The 15764-nt window shown below is 33.8% G+C and overlaps 1 protein-coding gene across 1 annotated transcript in view; it reads right to left on the reverse strand.

Annotated features, from left to right (window-relative positions):
* Nucleotides 1-15764, reverse strand: part of LOC107284570 (CUB and sushi domain-containing protein 1) — a 478687-nt gene that overhangs the window by 158833 nt on the left and 304090 nt on the right. Inside the window, exons 20-21 of the mRNA XM_029283474.1 lie at nucleotides 12660-12816; nucleotides 2514-2705 (exon numbers count right to left, since the gene is read on the reverse strand). Of these exons, the coding sequence (XP_029139307.1) occupies nucleotides 2514-2705; nucleotides 12660-12816 (349 nt within the window). The remainder of the gene's footprint in view (nucleotides 1-2513; nucleotides 2706-12659; nucleotides 12817-15764) is intronic.

The raw sequence follows: 15764 nt of genomic DNA on the forward strand, positions 1-15764 counted from the left end.
ATGAGAAAATGTCAGATCCAACATAAGCTGCACCACTTGCAGAATCATATAATAGATAGTTTGGAAGGGAAGTTACAAATCATCACATCTAACTCCCTATTCCATGCAGCAATCCATGACTACACAATTCAGTCTGTCTTTAAACAGAAGGAATCTACTACCTCTCAAAGCAGTCTGTTCCATTAGGAAAGATTTATAGACGTTCAACCAAAATCCACTTATCTGTACTTTGAATCCATTGCCCCCCCCCCCCCCAAATCTTCAGGAGTAACTCTAAACAATTCTACTCAATATTCTGCATCACAGTTCTCTGATACTTAAAGACAGGAATCCCATCTCCACAGTCTTCTCTTCTCTGGGCTAAACATACCCATTGCTTTCAACTGTTTCTCACAGAGTTTTCATCTTTGTTGATTTAGGTTCCCTGGTGAACCTTAGTTTCTTTTCTGCATCAGCTTTTTTACCTTTTTTCCTGCAGATATTATGTTCTTACTGATACAATTCTCTGATGATTATATCCAACTTCTGCCTTCTTTACATATGCTTTTTAACGCTTAGCTCAGTCAAAAACTCACTTTGCATTCAGTTATTTTCTAAACGGCCTCCTATTTGGTGTGTGATTGTTCTTCCAGTATCTTATCTTTGAGAAGCTCCCAAATCTCCTGTGCTCCCTTTGTCTTCAGGATTATGGCCATAAAATCTGGCCTAGGTTTAGTGAAAATGGTTCCCTTAAAATCTAGGACACATGTAAATTATACTCCAATTTCTTTTTCTGTAGTGATTTTGAATCCCAATATGACAAAGTTATTTCTTCCCAAAGTTTCCATTGCTTTTATCTCTTTAGTCAGCTTTTCTTTATTGCTTAGAAACAGTTACAGGAGTTCTGATTCCCTTGCCTTTTTCTCAACTTTCTAGAAAATGACCCAGCAAAACCACTAAGGAATTTTGGGGACCTTATCCCAATCTCCCATTTTTACTCTTCTCCCTTAAAAGTCTGATTCAGAGGGACTTAATATTCTATAGCAGACACTCAGAATAATCTTGGTTTTTTTTTTCTTTTTTAATTTTAATTTATTTTTCACACTTCTAAACCATCCATCTCCCTCAGAGAGGGACTCTTAATTAAACGCTCGTGCTCAAATTCTTGGATATCAATAGAGATTTCCAGGGTTTTTTTTCAAATATAATGCAGTTCTCCTTTATCTGACTTATTCCTTTTGAATAATCATTAGATTTCAGTTCTTCATTCCACTCATAAAGTTTTCCAATCAGCATTCAGTCATGTCTATTAAATTATATATGCCCTCCTGTACCTTCTGTTTCTTTCTCAATCTCTAAGTGTTGATAGAGGTATTGAATCTTTAAATCACAACTTGAGTTATTTCTTCCTAAATTCATGTATTTAAATTTTGATGCCTCCATTTCTCAATCTCTCCTAATCTCAATCCCAATACATAAGAGGTCAGATCAGACATTTACAAGTTTGAAAACTCCCTTTTAAAGTTAGCAAAGCAACAGAGGTAAAAATTAGTCTTTATTCACTCACCTGGTTTTCTGCACACAGATTGGTAGTCATGTATTGTACTAAGCAATGCTTTAACTAGGTTTATTAAATAAATTTTATTTTATTCAAGTCATAAATAATAATTTCTAAATATCACTGACTGGATTTATGCAAATATCAAACAACTTGTTTGGATAACTTTTTGTGGGTCCTCAGGCACTGTTTTTGTGCCGAACTACTCTGAGTTTCAAAAAATTAAAAGAAAGGAGAGACTAAAATAATTCCAATTAATGATTTTAGGACAGGGCAAATTAGGATCTTGTAGAATTCAGGATTACAGAAAATTTTCTAAAGTGACTACCTATCTCCACCTTGTAAATGAGACCCTTACGTTTCAGTGGGAGTGCCAGTAAACTTCTAAACTAAGTTTAGGGATTTGTAAAAGTCAATGTCAAATGAAAGGCATGATAAAAAATGATGGGTTTTGTTACACTTCTCTGATAATTTCCCATTCTGTAAGTATTATTGGAGCCATGCATTAGTACCAAGAAATGTTTTGTGTGGCTGAAAGTGTTGGGTAGAAGTAGCTTGTGTTCTTTAATTTCTTCTCAATATCTAGGAATTGTTGTTTATAAAAAACATAACCAGTTTTGATGTGTAAAATTTGAATAAAAACTTTGGATAAAAAATTGTCAGTTGAATATATATATCTTTAAATTTTACTGCATTTTACTAAAGTAAAGTACAAGCTAAATAACATATCAGTTAAGATAAAATGAAATTCAAGCTATTAAGATAAAGTCTGACAGAATTTCAAGAAATGGCAAAGGAGATTCACTAAAACCAGCAGAATTTTTATGAAATAGTTCAACATCTCTAATTTCAATATGGATACCAAAACAAATTGAAGTAATTGAGATAAATTATATGTTATTTCAAACATTAAGAAAAACTGCAATACTGATCCATAAACAAAAGTTGAATTTATATTGTGAATTTTTGTTATTACCTAGGCAAGTAGGTAAGGGCTTGTCCCAAACTCTTCGATCGCCACTTAAACAGGTAATAATATTACTTCCATGCATCGTGTAGCCTGGATTACAACTGTATAAAACCACTGTTTCTGTATAATGTCCTTCATCACGGATTCTGTAGCCATAGTTTGGTGTTCCAGGATCTTCACATTTTACTAAATCAAAGCCTGTCAAGGGAAAAAACAATAGATATTCTCTTTACATATTGAGTTTATACATTTGCTCAATTTTGTTTGCTACAAGCTAAGCAGGTTTTCTAATATATTTAGGTAATTATGAAGCTACTTTTTTTAAAAAAAGGAGCCAGGTAATATCAACATTTTTTAGTGAGGAATGGAACTATATTCTAGCTTCTATTGTGATGTAATTATTTTTATACTTGCTCTTTTTTTAATAGTAGCACAACTAAATACCAAAAACCTTAAAATGAAAATATTGATGTACAATTTGTGTTTCTCCTCAACTTGATGGTTAAAATTTGCTTTCAAACTATTATAAAAAGAGAAGAAAACATCAAAATTCATGCTTGGTTATAAGATTCTGATGCATACCTTAGATGAAACAAAATGAAGAATAGGTGTATCATTCTACATTCCAGTGTCTGTAGTTTTCCTGGCTTCCCACACTTCAATTAAATTCTAAGAAAATATATAATGAAGGAACTCATCTCATGGGGATTCTTTAGATAAGGGATCATGGATAGCCAGGCAGACTACAGGGTTATAGAGAGATGTGTAGCAATAAATAAATAAAAATAAAATAAATAAAACATATGTAAACATTACAACCTATTATCGTTTTTCATCAAGATGTGAAGCTCATGCATGTAGGAATACTAGTTTTAAATTTAGTACAAGTACATCAAATCTGATTGTGTGTTTGTGTGTATGTATGTGTATGTATTTGCATATATACATACATTCATATACATATACATACATACATGAGTGTATTGGAGATAGGACATCTTGGTCCAATGGTTAAGGTACCAGGCTAGAAACCAGGAAACCGAGAGTTCTAGTCCTGTCTTAGGCATGAAAGCCGACTGGATGACTTTGGGGCTAGTCACTCACCCTCAGCAGGATTCTTATGGGGAAAATACGAAAAGGAAAGAGTATCAGGTATGTTTGTCACCTTGAATTATTTCTAAAAATAATGAAGGCAGGTTAAAAAAGCAAATAAAAAAGATCTGATAAGAAAGAATAAAAATGAGGTTTTGTTATCCTCTTAGCATGTAAAGAGACAAATTTAATGATGTGACATCCAGTTCTATCCCAGAGACCTTTTCCTTTCAAAGAAAAGTAATTCTTTGTTTGGATTTCATTATTCTATGGTTGGGAGGCACTTCCAATGTTATTTTTGTTCAGTAGTACTTTCTTCTAATCAGTGGTGGGATTCAGCCGGTTCGCACCACTTCAGCAGAACCGGTAGCTATTTTTTTGTTGCCCAGGCCCAGAATGGACTTCCGGAAGCGGCAGCTACATAGAGAACCAGTTATTCACATATTTGAATCCCATCACTGCTTCTAATCCACGGGTGTAGAAAAATATAGATAGAAAATACAAATACTAAAGATCTCATCTCCTATCAAGTGTTTAGGGTGACCAATGCTGTCTGAAGTAACTCATTTGTAGAAAGGATATCAATAAGTCTCTCTTCAGGTATGTCTGTGCCTGTCTTTGTGTCCGTGTGTTATAAAAAAGCAACATCTTTGGATAATGTGGAAGGGATCCATGGGGGTGTTTCTCAAAGAACTGTGAAGTTCTGTTTTGCATAGTGCTGCAGTCAAAGGGAATAATTACCAAACCTCAAAGATGGGGGGCAGATTAAAAATATCAGCAGTAGTTCCCCTGGCACAAAATTGTTTTCTATGATTTCAGTTTATTCCCCTCTTCCTCCTGAAGCTCATAAGCCCTAGTTCAAATGTCTTCAAAATTCCAAATGAACTATCAATGTACAATGGGCTCTAGGTGGGAGAATGGGAAAAAAAATAGCTATTTGGTTTTTTTCTCTCATGAAATGTCTGCAGGCAATTCTACAACTTTATGGTCTCTTTGGGAGGACTTAAAGCTGATAGGATATTCAGGTATCACCTGGCAAACCTTGAAAAATAGCTTATTTTAGAAGGAATATTCTGCCATTAAGAAACTGGTACTGGTTTTCCCCTCCTGCTATCTTTTTTCTTTTATGAGGAAATGAGAAAAGGGATAGATCAGGGACTATGCCAAAAACAGCAATTAATTTGCTAGAATCAGAATTAAAGCAACCCCATTAAAAAAAACCCACATTCTTAAAACAGTGGAATTTTTTTCCAATCTTGTGCAGAAGGCGTAAGAAAAGATAATGTTTTAATGAATAGGAAGTGCTGTTTTGTGAAAGGTTAGAAGTGTTTTTTTCTTATTATTTTTGAAGCATCCATAGCCATGATATGTATGTTTTTTGCTATATTTTACTCACTTTGTCCAATGAAGGTTTTGCCAAAACCCATACATTTTAAAATTTAAATTTAAAATGATTTAAATATTTTTTAAAAAAAAAATTAATATACCATTTCACAGAATCTACAATAACAATGGAGCATCATCCATACTTCAGTATTTTTTGAATATGTAACTAGTTGCCTTTTCTTTGTATTTCATCTATTAGGATTTATTGCAAAGTTAAATATGATTTTGCCGAGTTCCCATTTAAGGGTAAATTTACCCATATATGAGTTTTCATATATTCAGGCAGTTCTAAATTTTCATTTAGTAACAACATTAACTTTTCTGCACCACATCAGAAATTTTTAAAACTCAGTGGTGGTAGAAAAGAGAAAAAAAGATTCAAAAGATTCAAAAAGATTCAAGATTTCATTGCAGCACAGCAGAGTTACTCTTCTAAAATAGTTAAAAGCATTGCAGCACCTAAGAATCATTTTATATTCTTATTTGGACTGTAGCCAAATACAACTTCTGAAACTAAATGAGTATTTCTGAATATGTGATTTAAATTACTGCAGTCTAAACTTGCTAGTGAATCTCAGCAACAGATATCAATCACATAGACATAAACACAAGATGAATCTGCTTACTGATGTAGATACTTAGATAGGAACATAATTCAAATCCATATAAAATCCAATGATAAATTAGAAGGAATGCTACGTATGCTACTAGGTATGCTACTAACAAGATCACATTTTTTTGTGATAAATGCTGAACACATTCCAATATATAGGCAGTGATATACTGCAGGCCAAAAGTGTTATATTTAACAGCATGTCAAATTTGTTAAGAGAAAAATATGATCACTTAGCACACCTATGTTTAAAAGATTTAATATAAATCAATTGCTCAGGAGGCTAAAACTGCAGTCATAGACTTGCATACCTTTGCAATTTTGCTCTGCCACTGAAAAGGAATAATAATAAAAATGAGGGATTTATTTTTCAGAAAAGAGATGGCTCTTAACAAGATAGTTAGACAGTCACCTTGTTCAGAGGCATATGTATAGAGGACTGTATCTTAAATTCCAAAATGTTAACCACCTTAAATTATTGCAATCATGGTTGGCCAAATTTTCTGCATTCTGTCTCCCCACTTTGAAACTTCCAATAAAATATAGGAGTAGCAAGTCAGATACAGCATCCTTGTGTGTGTGGTGGATGTTGAGGTGGCAGACATGAGACAAATGATAACATACGTGTGATCTCATCACACAAATGCTGCAAGATATGTACTTCTGAAAGATGTTGCATCACAAGAACAAAAAGTATTATTTGTATTGCATGTACTATATGTCATCATTTAGGTATTATCTGCAGTTTACTGCAGATGCTGCTGAAACTGAGGTTAATATGCATAATTTAAAGATAGCTCACAATGCTATGAATGCGATATCAGTTCTCTTTACATTCACATCTCATCCTAGGATTCCAAAAAACTAAATGCTGTTTTGTTGCCTTGGTTGTTTTCTATTTCTGTCCTAGTCACTAGTATTAGTATCTTCTGCTCTTCTGGTTAGGAAAGCATCTTGTAGAAATGTCTGTGGTAAGAACAAATTGTGCCATGTTAGGAGGAGGAGGAAGAGGAGGAGGAGAAGCTCAATTACCTTTTGAGCTCTTTGAAAGGTCCAGATATGGCACCTGATTGACTTTCTCTTTATTAACTACCAAAGCCCCCACTTTTTCTTTTTATCCTTGACCTCTTAAGAATGCAGCCACAAATTATTTCAGTACAGTTCTTAGTCAAATAAATTTGGATTCTCTTTCTAAAGTGTTCATTAGTACAAAGGTATTATCAAGCTGTTTCATTCTAACAAAGCCAACTTATGGCAGGGGAAAGAGAAATGACCTCAAAAAAACCCTTTGATTTTCAAGGAACAGCAAATGCTCAATTAAGGCTTAGGATATGAATGCCTACAATCCAAGTAATTCTCCTCCTGGAGGAAGATAAATTAATGCCCAACATGGCACAAATTGGATGAACAAGGGCACTTGACAACCAACAAGACAACAAACACTTTAAAAATCTAACTTTCCAAGTCTGGGAGGAGCATTTTTCAAAGCCTTACATAATTTCTTACCGTCCACATTGTTGCAAGGCAGATATTCCAACATTCTATAACTGAGTGCACCTGCCCACATGGTGACAAGGTCTAGTCCATTTATCATATATTGTTATACTGTAAATTCTGCAAAATATTAGGTCTCTTTATATTCTGCCTCTAATATGTAAATTTCCAGGAAGCCAATAATTTCTATGGGAAAGTTCTTCTATAAGAAGAGTATGAGTGAAGTGTAATTCCAGGTCAAAAAATATCATAAGCTAAATGCTGTACTTATAGAAAGCCTATCTCATGCTATTACTTGGAATGACTTTTGACAGTGGTGGAATGTGAAGGTTTCCCTTTAAGATTGCAAGCTTACCATCAATCTACTGAACTCTATATTTAGTTGTTTGAATATGACACATGAAAATTAAAACAAAAGAAAACTACTTTTTGCAAGAAGACAATTGTTAGGTGGCCTGTTCTCATTGTTTCTGAAAAATTGAATCTAGTGATAAAACGATAGTATATGCTAATTAATCAGAACTAATAAAATGACACTTCCTAATATTTTATGTTGTTAAATGATTATTGCAGTGCGGCTCTCAATGCAATTTCTCTCAATGCAAGATATTGGATTTTCTAGATATTCTAACCAGGACCCATTTCTTCCACATTGAAGCAAAGCCTATATATTATAATGTTTCACAAAAATAAGTGATACTATCCTGTCTCAGTTGTAAAGTACAACAGAGCATTTCAGAAACACTCTGTTTACCAGACACCCTGTTAATGCTTAAATAGGAGGAAAATAATATATAATATAATATAGTGAGGCATTTAATTTTAAGCAGAAGTTGAAATAATAGGTTTAAACTATTAGTGATGACAAGTATTTAAAAGGTAATCAGTAGAAAAAAATATAGGACAAAAAGATGAGCAATGTGTCAAATCTGAAGACCTTGAATAATAAGTAAGAGGTATGTATTGGATCATATTAACAAAAAACAATGGAATTTTAAATCACATTCTATGGTATTAATTTCTGCTTATCTAGTTTATGATCAGATAGTTAATTCATTTGCAATTTAAGATTTTATATACTGTATATCATTGTTTCTAATTAATTTATTTCCCAAATTCTCTGTGCCTCATTTCTTATTTATTTCAGCCGAGTGTATAAGGTTATTCTTATTTGATTTTCAACACCATTTTAAATTTAAAGGTAACCAGCCAGACAACAGAAAATAATGTCACCTAATGCTGCAGAGATAAAACTTTCCAACTGGTTTTAGAAATGTAAAGATAGGCTCAACTGCAGGGATGCCTGAGGTTATATCTACTCTCCACAGTGACTACTGGTATCATGGCAAGGGAAGTTTTAATTGGAGAAAAATACTCATGAAATTATTAAGACACATACATGGACATACCAAGAACCCTGCAGCTGCAAATGTAACTTGATTTTACTTCAAATTCGGAAATAATACTCAAGAAATAGCACATGTTATTTTTTGTTCCAATAAGGATTGTGTTTGAACTTATACACAGAAATCCTGTGTGTGCCTGTATGTGTGCCTGTGTGCATTAATAATAATGGGTGTGATGGAACATACACAATTGTTATATCTTTCTCTATTTTCAAAGATTAAAAAATAAACAATTTTAAGTTAGAATGAGGCAAACTTCATAAATATGGTGACACCATGTTTTACATGTTTTCCTTGTGGTATTTTTTGTATTTTTATAATGTCAGTGTTAATACTTAGGCGTACTTTGTTTACTTCTTAGTTATCATAAGTTAATCACCAGCACTCCAGAATGATTTAGCACTTCCATACTATGGGGGGAAAATAAAAATTTTAAATAAACATACTGTAACTGTTAAAAAGAGAGGGAAACCCCCCACATTTGCTTATTACTCTCATAAATAGAGAAATATGACATATATTGTGAGCTAGTTAAGCTATTCTGATAATAAAGGGGAAAGTAATTTTTAGTAGTCACAGAAAGTCCAAATTCAGGACAATACTACCATGCTCCAGAATGCAGTAATATATCAAGCAACACCACAATGTATAGCTTAAATTAGAAACTCATTGAAAGTATTGGGCTTAATAAATCATTACATTGTTTTTACTTCCATATGGTTCTCTAAAATTTCTCTATTCTGTTTGTGGATGTTAATATTTACATACTACACTAAAATTACATATTGACAAAGATGCTCAACTGATGAACTTAAACCAGGAATCCAGAAAACTGAACTAGCCACACAACAAGATTAATAGACAAATCAATAGACCCAAATCGATTCACAAGGAGGAACTATTAGCAGAGAAGCTGCAGAATCAGAACAGAACCCAGCTAGTTGTCACTTGTAGCTCATAGCTCAAAGATTTGATTAATAAGGTTCAGCCATATGACACTCAATGGAGAAAAGCCTAATGCTGGGAAAGATTGAGGGCAATACAAGAAGGGGACGACAGAGAATGAGGTGGCTGGATGGAGTCACTGAAGCAGTAGGCGTGAGCTTAAATGGACTCCAGAAGATAATAGAGGACAGGAAGGCCTGGAGGAACGTTGTCCATGGGGTCGCGATGGGTCAGACATGACTTCGCAACTAACAACAACAAATATGACACTTCACTTTTTCAGACACTGAAGGAAGGACCATACTTCCACCTACCTTGAAGCATACTATAGATCCTGTATAACAATATTATTTTTTCAAAAATCTTGCATCCTGAAAACCTTTTGATGTTTATGATAGACTCCTTCAAACTGAACACAAATATAATTTCAGAATGCCTGTATCACGTGGAAATATTGAGAAATATGAAATAAGATTTCAATGACTGTTATGTATTTAGTTGCATAATGTTTCCAACATGATGTATATGTTCAAAACAGCTAAAAGTAGTTTCCTGCTGATTTTCATTTATATTCAGTGTCCAATGCATCTCACTGCAGTGTCCAACAATAATCAGCCAGCATTAATGGATTCCAGTTGCCCTGATTCTATTTTTCCATTGTGACATTATTCTGAGAAAAACTTTCAACATGTTCATCACTGACTGCACCTAGATTTTCAGGAAGGAAGTCCAAGTGTGAATGCAGAAAATAAATTTTCAGTGACATGTTGTACTTCGTGATTTTGTATGCTGTCAACCAGCTGAATGTAGTTTGGTGCTCTGTAGTTGCCAAGAAAATTCTCAGTGACATCCTTGAATGCTTTCCAGGCGATCTTCTCTGGCCCCACTAACAGATCTTCGAACTGCTTGTCATTGATGATATATCTGATCTGTGGACCAACAAAAATGCCTTCCTTAATCTTATCATCAGTTATTTTTGAAAATATTTGTCTCAAATAATGAAAACTTTCATCTTCTTTGTTCATCACTTTCACAAAATGTTTCATCAGCCCAAGTTTTATGTGAAGCGTAGGCAAAAATAACTTAGTCCGGTCAACAAGTGGTTCATGTACCACATTTTTCTGTCCAGGAACCAAATTCTTTTAGAGTGGCCATTTCTTTTTAATGTAATGTGACTCGAGTGAATGTTTGTCCCATTCGAATAAGTAACAAAAGTACTTGGTACATCCAAACTCCAATCCGAGAAGCAGAGCCACTACTTTTAGATCTCCACAGATGTTGCAGTTGTACTTGATATACTGGATGTGCTTCAGCAACAGTTCCATTATTTCATATGTGCAGCATAGCCACCCAGGTACTGAAGGGCTTACATTATCATTGTGTAAAAACAGAAGATTTCTATAAACAGTACATGATAGGTTAAATTACAGGTTATTTTTGTGATTAGTAGCCAAAAATGTGTAAGATATAGTCAAAAGTGTTCAGGAAGCAAAATCTTTGTTGTCCTGTGTAACCACTCAACATTTGTATAAGCAGAAAAAAAAACAGTAGGACAATGATGCCAACTTTAGAACCAGACCTTATTTAGAAAACATTGAAAAAGGAGAAATGACCCTGAAAGATTCTGAATCCGAACTTAAAAGAAGGACTTCTTAGCACACACACACACACACATACACACACACACACATACACACACACACACACAACAGTTGTATCGGAACAAAAGTTAATGAGTAAAATAGAGGATAATTTTTTAGTAAAAATATTATCAGCAAACTTTAGTTTTCACACTTCCTTTACCTGTATGACTAACAAAACCAAGAATTCTGGGTTTGGAACTTTAAGAGAAAGAAAAAAAACTAAAAACAAACCCATAAAGTAGATCTGCTTTGGAAATATGCTATTTTTTTAAAAAAAATGCTCCCAATTGTATCTCACATAACAGAAGAAAAATGTTAACTTTATTAGAACAAATAATTGCTTTGAAGAAAGAGAGCACTTTTTTGGTGAGAACAGCATAGTGAAAAGAATTAATACCAATATCCTTCAGTCTTGATTACATGTCTGAGCTGAGTGTCTACTACTGCTATTTTTTAAAATGAAAAAAAACCAACAACAACACATTGCATGTATCTAGAGAGACAGATTCAAAATAGCAGAGTTGAGGGATAAGTCATTCCCTCAAAAAGCAACTAATAACAGACAATTTAGACTTATTGTAGTTGTTAATGATTATGGTAATTTTTGTTTATGTGTGTGTGTGTGTCTGCATTCTCATTGTGCCACATGATACCTTCTTATTTGTTAGGTTGAAAAGCAGAGGAGGGAAAGGAAGACACATTCCAATGAGACTCAAAGCTTTCTAAGAGAGCTAATCCATCTAATAGTTTTCCAGTTGCCTCATCTATACTATGCTGAACTGTTTGGAAGAAGATAGAATAAAAAAAATATGAAATTATAAAATGAAAATGACAAGTGCCTTTTAAAAAAAAAATAAAAGTGACAAGTTGGAACTTTGAACAAATTTTCTCATAACTTTTCTCCTGATGGTAGAAGGAAATCTACCATCAGTTTTAATATTGATGTTTTCTTGTATTGGATTGTTGAAGGTAGAGACCAATGAACCCCAGTAACAGCATTGCCAAAATACAAATATTTATTTTAACAGAACAGTATAATATTATATATTCAATTGTGTAAAAGCTACCCGTACGTTACAAATCTACAGATAATTATTGCATGTAACAAAGGTTGATAACACTATCTTATTTTTTAGATTTATATCCCAATTTTATATATGCAACTCAAGGCGGTGAACATATCTAATACTTCTTCTTCCTTTATTCTCCCCACAACAACCCTGTGAGATGATTTGGGCTGAGAGAGAGTGACTGACTCAAAGTCACCAACTGGCTTTGAGGCCTAGCGCAAGCTTAGAATGCACCATCAAGTTAACCACTGCACCAAACTGACTATCTCTTTTCTATTTACATTGACTGTTATTTTCACAAAGTAATGTACTGATATTGGAAATTACGTTTAAGCATTTTCTTTAAGATTCTCTCTTTTCTAGTATTGAAAGGAATTAAGAAGCAATCTCATAAACACAATAGGTATTAATAATAGTTCTTAGGATTTTGTGTTAAGCATTGTTCATAGCTTTTTTTGTAACTCTATTTCTCCCCCTTTCCCTCTCAAGTTAATGCCACTTACTTGTATATGTGAGGTGAAAACCTTGGTCTGTATCTGATCCATTACTGTTAAATTCTATCCATAAATGGTTAGATGTGCTATTAAGAATGAGTTCTAGCAATTCCATTTTTGTAAAAGTTCCCAACAAACGTGATGAACTGTCTTTTCCATCATACACCTATAAAATAAAATACAATACAGTTTAACACATTAAAAAAACTTATTTTAAAGCTTCATGTTCATGTACAATTAACTAAAAATCATCAAAATTTCCAAACAAAAGATAGGAAAAGAGAACAATCCTTTTCATTGCTTGCCATATACTGGCTATGCAGTTCATTTACATGATAACATACTACTTCCCATCCAGCCATTTTTTAAATAAAACAAGTTTGTATTTATGGCTTAGTTCCTTGACATTTATCAACTCCATCTCCTTCTGTCTTCAGAATCCATTTGGAGTTTTTGTTTCAAAAGTTTGAAAGTGCTTCATGGAATTTCTGTGAAGATGCTTTTTCTAAGCACATTGATGTGTATGTGTGTGTGTGTGGGGGGGAAATAAAATACACCAGTCTGATCACTGCTAAATAAACAGGATTGAAGCAGCAACCCTGGCAAAAAGCACCAAGTTTATTTTTAGTACTAGATTGAGAAACTTGAATTTATTTTTAATATTCTTAATTCATGATGTGCTTTTATAATGGCTAAAGTCACATAAAAGGAATGAAGACTTGAACATCTGAACAGTTATGGGGGGGAGGGATCTAAACTCCCAAACTAAGAACCATACTGACCTGAATGTTTCAATCATGTGCACATTTCCAAGATCATTACTTGAAATGGCCAATTTCTCTGTGCCCTGATTAAACATTTTTAAATACTTCTTAATTTCAGTTGCAAGAACGTGAAATAGAAAAGTACTGAATAATATAACTAAATCTATCTATAGTTCCATTTTGATCTTCATTGGACAATCAAAGCTGATTTATATTATTAGCAGGATGGAAAGACACTTTGGATATGTTTGTACAATTTTGATATCTTTATTATCATCCAAATTTTGAATTAAATTTTATGCCTTCCTTTGGAGGAAAGGGTCTAGATTCTAAATCCTATTACTGCAAAAGTCCACACACCCAAATCCAGAGAGTAAGAGAGAGACAGAAAATAATACATATATGAACTACTTTTGAAGTCAATCTTTGCAAAATTAGTCCATAAATAGGAACAATGTTAAAATAGCCTTATGCAGCTGAATAAAAAAAATTATCACACACTATTAAAATAAAAAAAAAGATGTTGAGACTCTAGAAAGAGTACAGAGAAGAGCAACAAAGATGATTAGGGGACTGGAGACTAAAGCATATAAGGAACGGTTGCTGGAATTGGGTATGTCTAGTTTAACAAAGAGAAGGACAAGGACATGATAGCAGTGTTCCAATATCTCAGGGGCTGCCACAAAGAAGAGGGAGCCAAGCTATTTTCCAAAGCGCCTGAAGGCAGGACAAGGAGCAACGGGTGGAAGCTAACCAAAGAGAGAAGCAACCTAGAACTAAGGAGAAACTTCAGTTAGAACAATTAACCAGTGGAACAACCTGCCTCCAGAAGCGGTGAATGCGCTAACACTGGAAGTTTTTAAGAAGAAACTGGACAGCCATTTGTCTGAAATGGTATAGGGTTTCCTGCCTGAGCAGGGGGTTGGACTAGATGACCTCCAAGGTCCCTTCCAACTTTTATTATTATTATTATTATTATTATTATTATTATTATTATTATTATTATTATTATTATTATTATTATTATTATTATTATTATTATTATAATATTAGGAATGAATGAAGTATAGCATGATGTGTCTCCTCATAATTTATTCATATTATGTTTAATAAATTTCTTTCCAGCTATATAAGACATTTATTTGAGGTAGGTCCCAATGAGCCAAGTCTACTTTTAGATATCTGTGTACTGTTTTGATGTGTAGTCTGTTTCATTTTTTATACTTATATTCACACATAATTTCTGTGCTATTTCCTCATTATTCTGAACAGAAATTGTTCAAAATTTGCATTTAGTAATCTTTTAAAATGACAAACTCAGATTCAGAAGTGGGTTCATATGATGTCCTGGCCTCATATCTGAGGAGCTAGGTCTTTAGGGTTTTTAAAATGATGGCTGGGGTGTGGATATACAGATTTCAGGGAGAATGTTATTGCAGAAGGTAGGTGCTGTGAAACAGAAAGTATACTAGTATGGACTAGTACAGAGTTCCCCAATCTTTTCAGCTTTGTGGACCAGTGGGGGGCAGAGAGAGGGGATGCCTCCACAAATGGAGCGTGCTCATACAGTTGCCCACTGTTTGCATGAGTGGAAATGCATGCATGTGAAGTCACCCGCCACTTCCGCTGCCCGGTTTTGAAAGGCTCAAGGCCCGGTAATGGCCTGTGGTCCAGCGATTGGGTACCCCTGGACTAGTGTACTAGTCCATATTAAAAAACAATAGCATTATTTGAATATCCTTGTGTGTCAGATACTACTAATATTTAAAGTTTGGTTGGGAACAGTTTCAATACCATAATGGTCTTATGCTAGTCTATGACTGTAATAAAGATGGTCAAGTCCAGCTGTGTCAGAGAGACTAACTCATCAAGAAGGACAGCAAAGGAGAGGTAATTGATAGTGGACCAAAACCGACAGATCTCAGATAGAACTGAAAATCTGTTAGAATGTTATATGAAAAATATAGGTTATACAAAAACAAAGAATATTAGAGACCTATAAAATGTTTAAAAAATAGGAGTTAGTTGGGTGGAATGGATAAACCTATAGGAGTAGTTCTAAAAGATCAGAATATAAACAAATCAGTAAAAAAGAAAAAAATGTGTAAGCGCAAGAAATCTGCAAGAAAGCTAGACCATTAGGAAGGGATAAAATCCACCATGGAAATCAGTGCAAGAAGTTTTGAATTAAGCCTTTCTATAATCCCAATTATTAAAGTGATTTCACCGTTTCTTTTTTTTGCTTTCCACTTTAAGGGGATGAGAGCTTATAGAAATGAAGGAAAGAAGGCCAGTCTTCAAAGATATCAGTGCAAATATTTTCAAGCTACACATAGCCTTCAGGTTCCAA

Source organism: Protobothrops mucrosquamatus, unplaced genomic scaffold (assembly GCF_001527695.2).
Source record: "Protobothrops mucrosquamatus isolate PMUCROS unplaced genomic scaffold, P.Mucros_1.0 scaffold103, whole genome shotgun sequence".
Classification (NCBI taxonomy): domain Eukaryota; kingdom Metazoa; phylum Chordata; class Lepidosauria; order Squamata; family Viperidae; genus Protobothrops; species Protobothrops mucrosquamatus.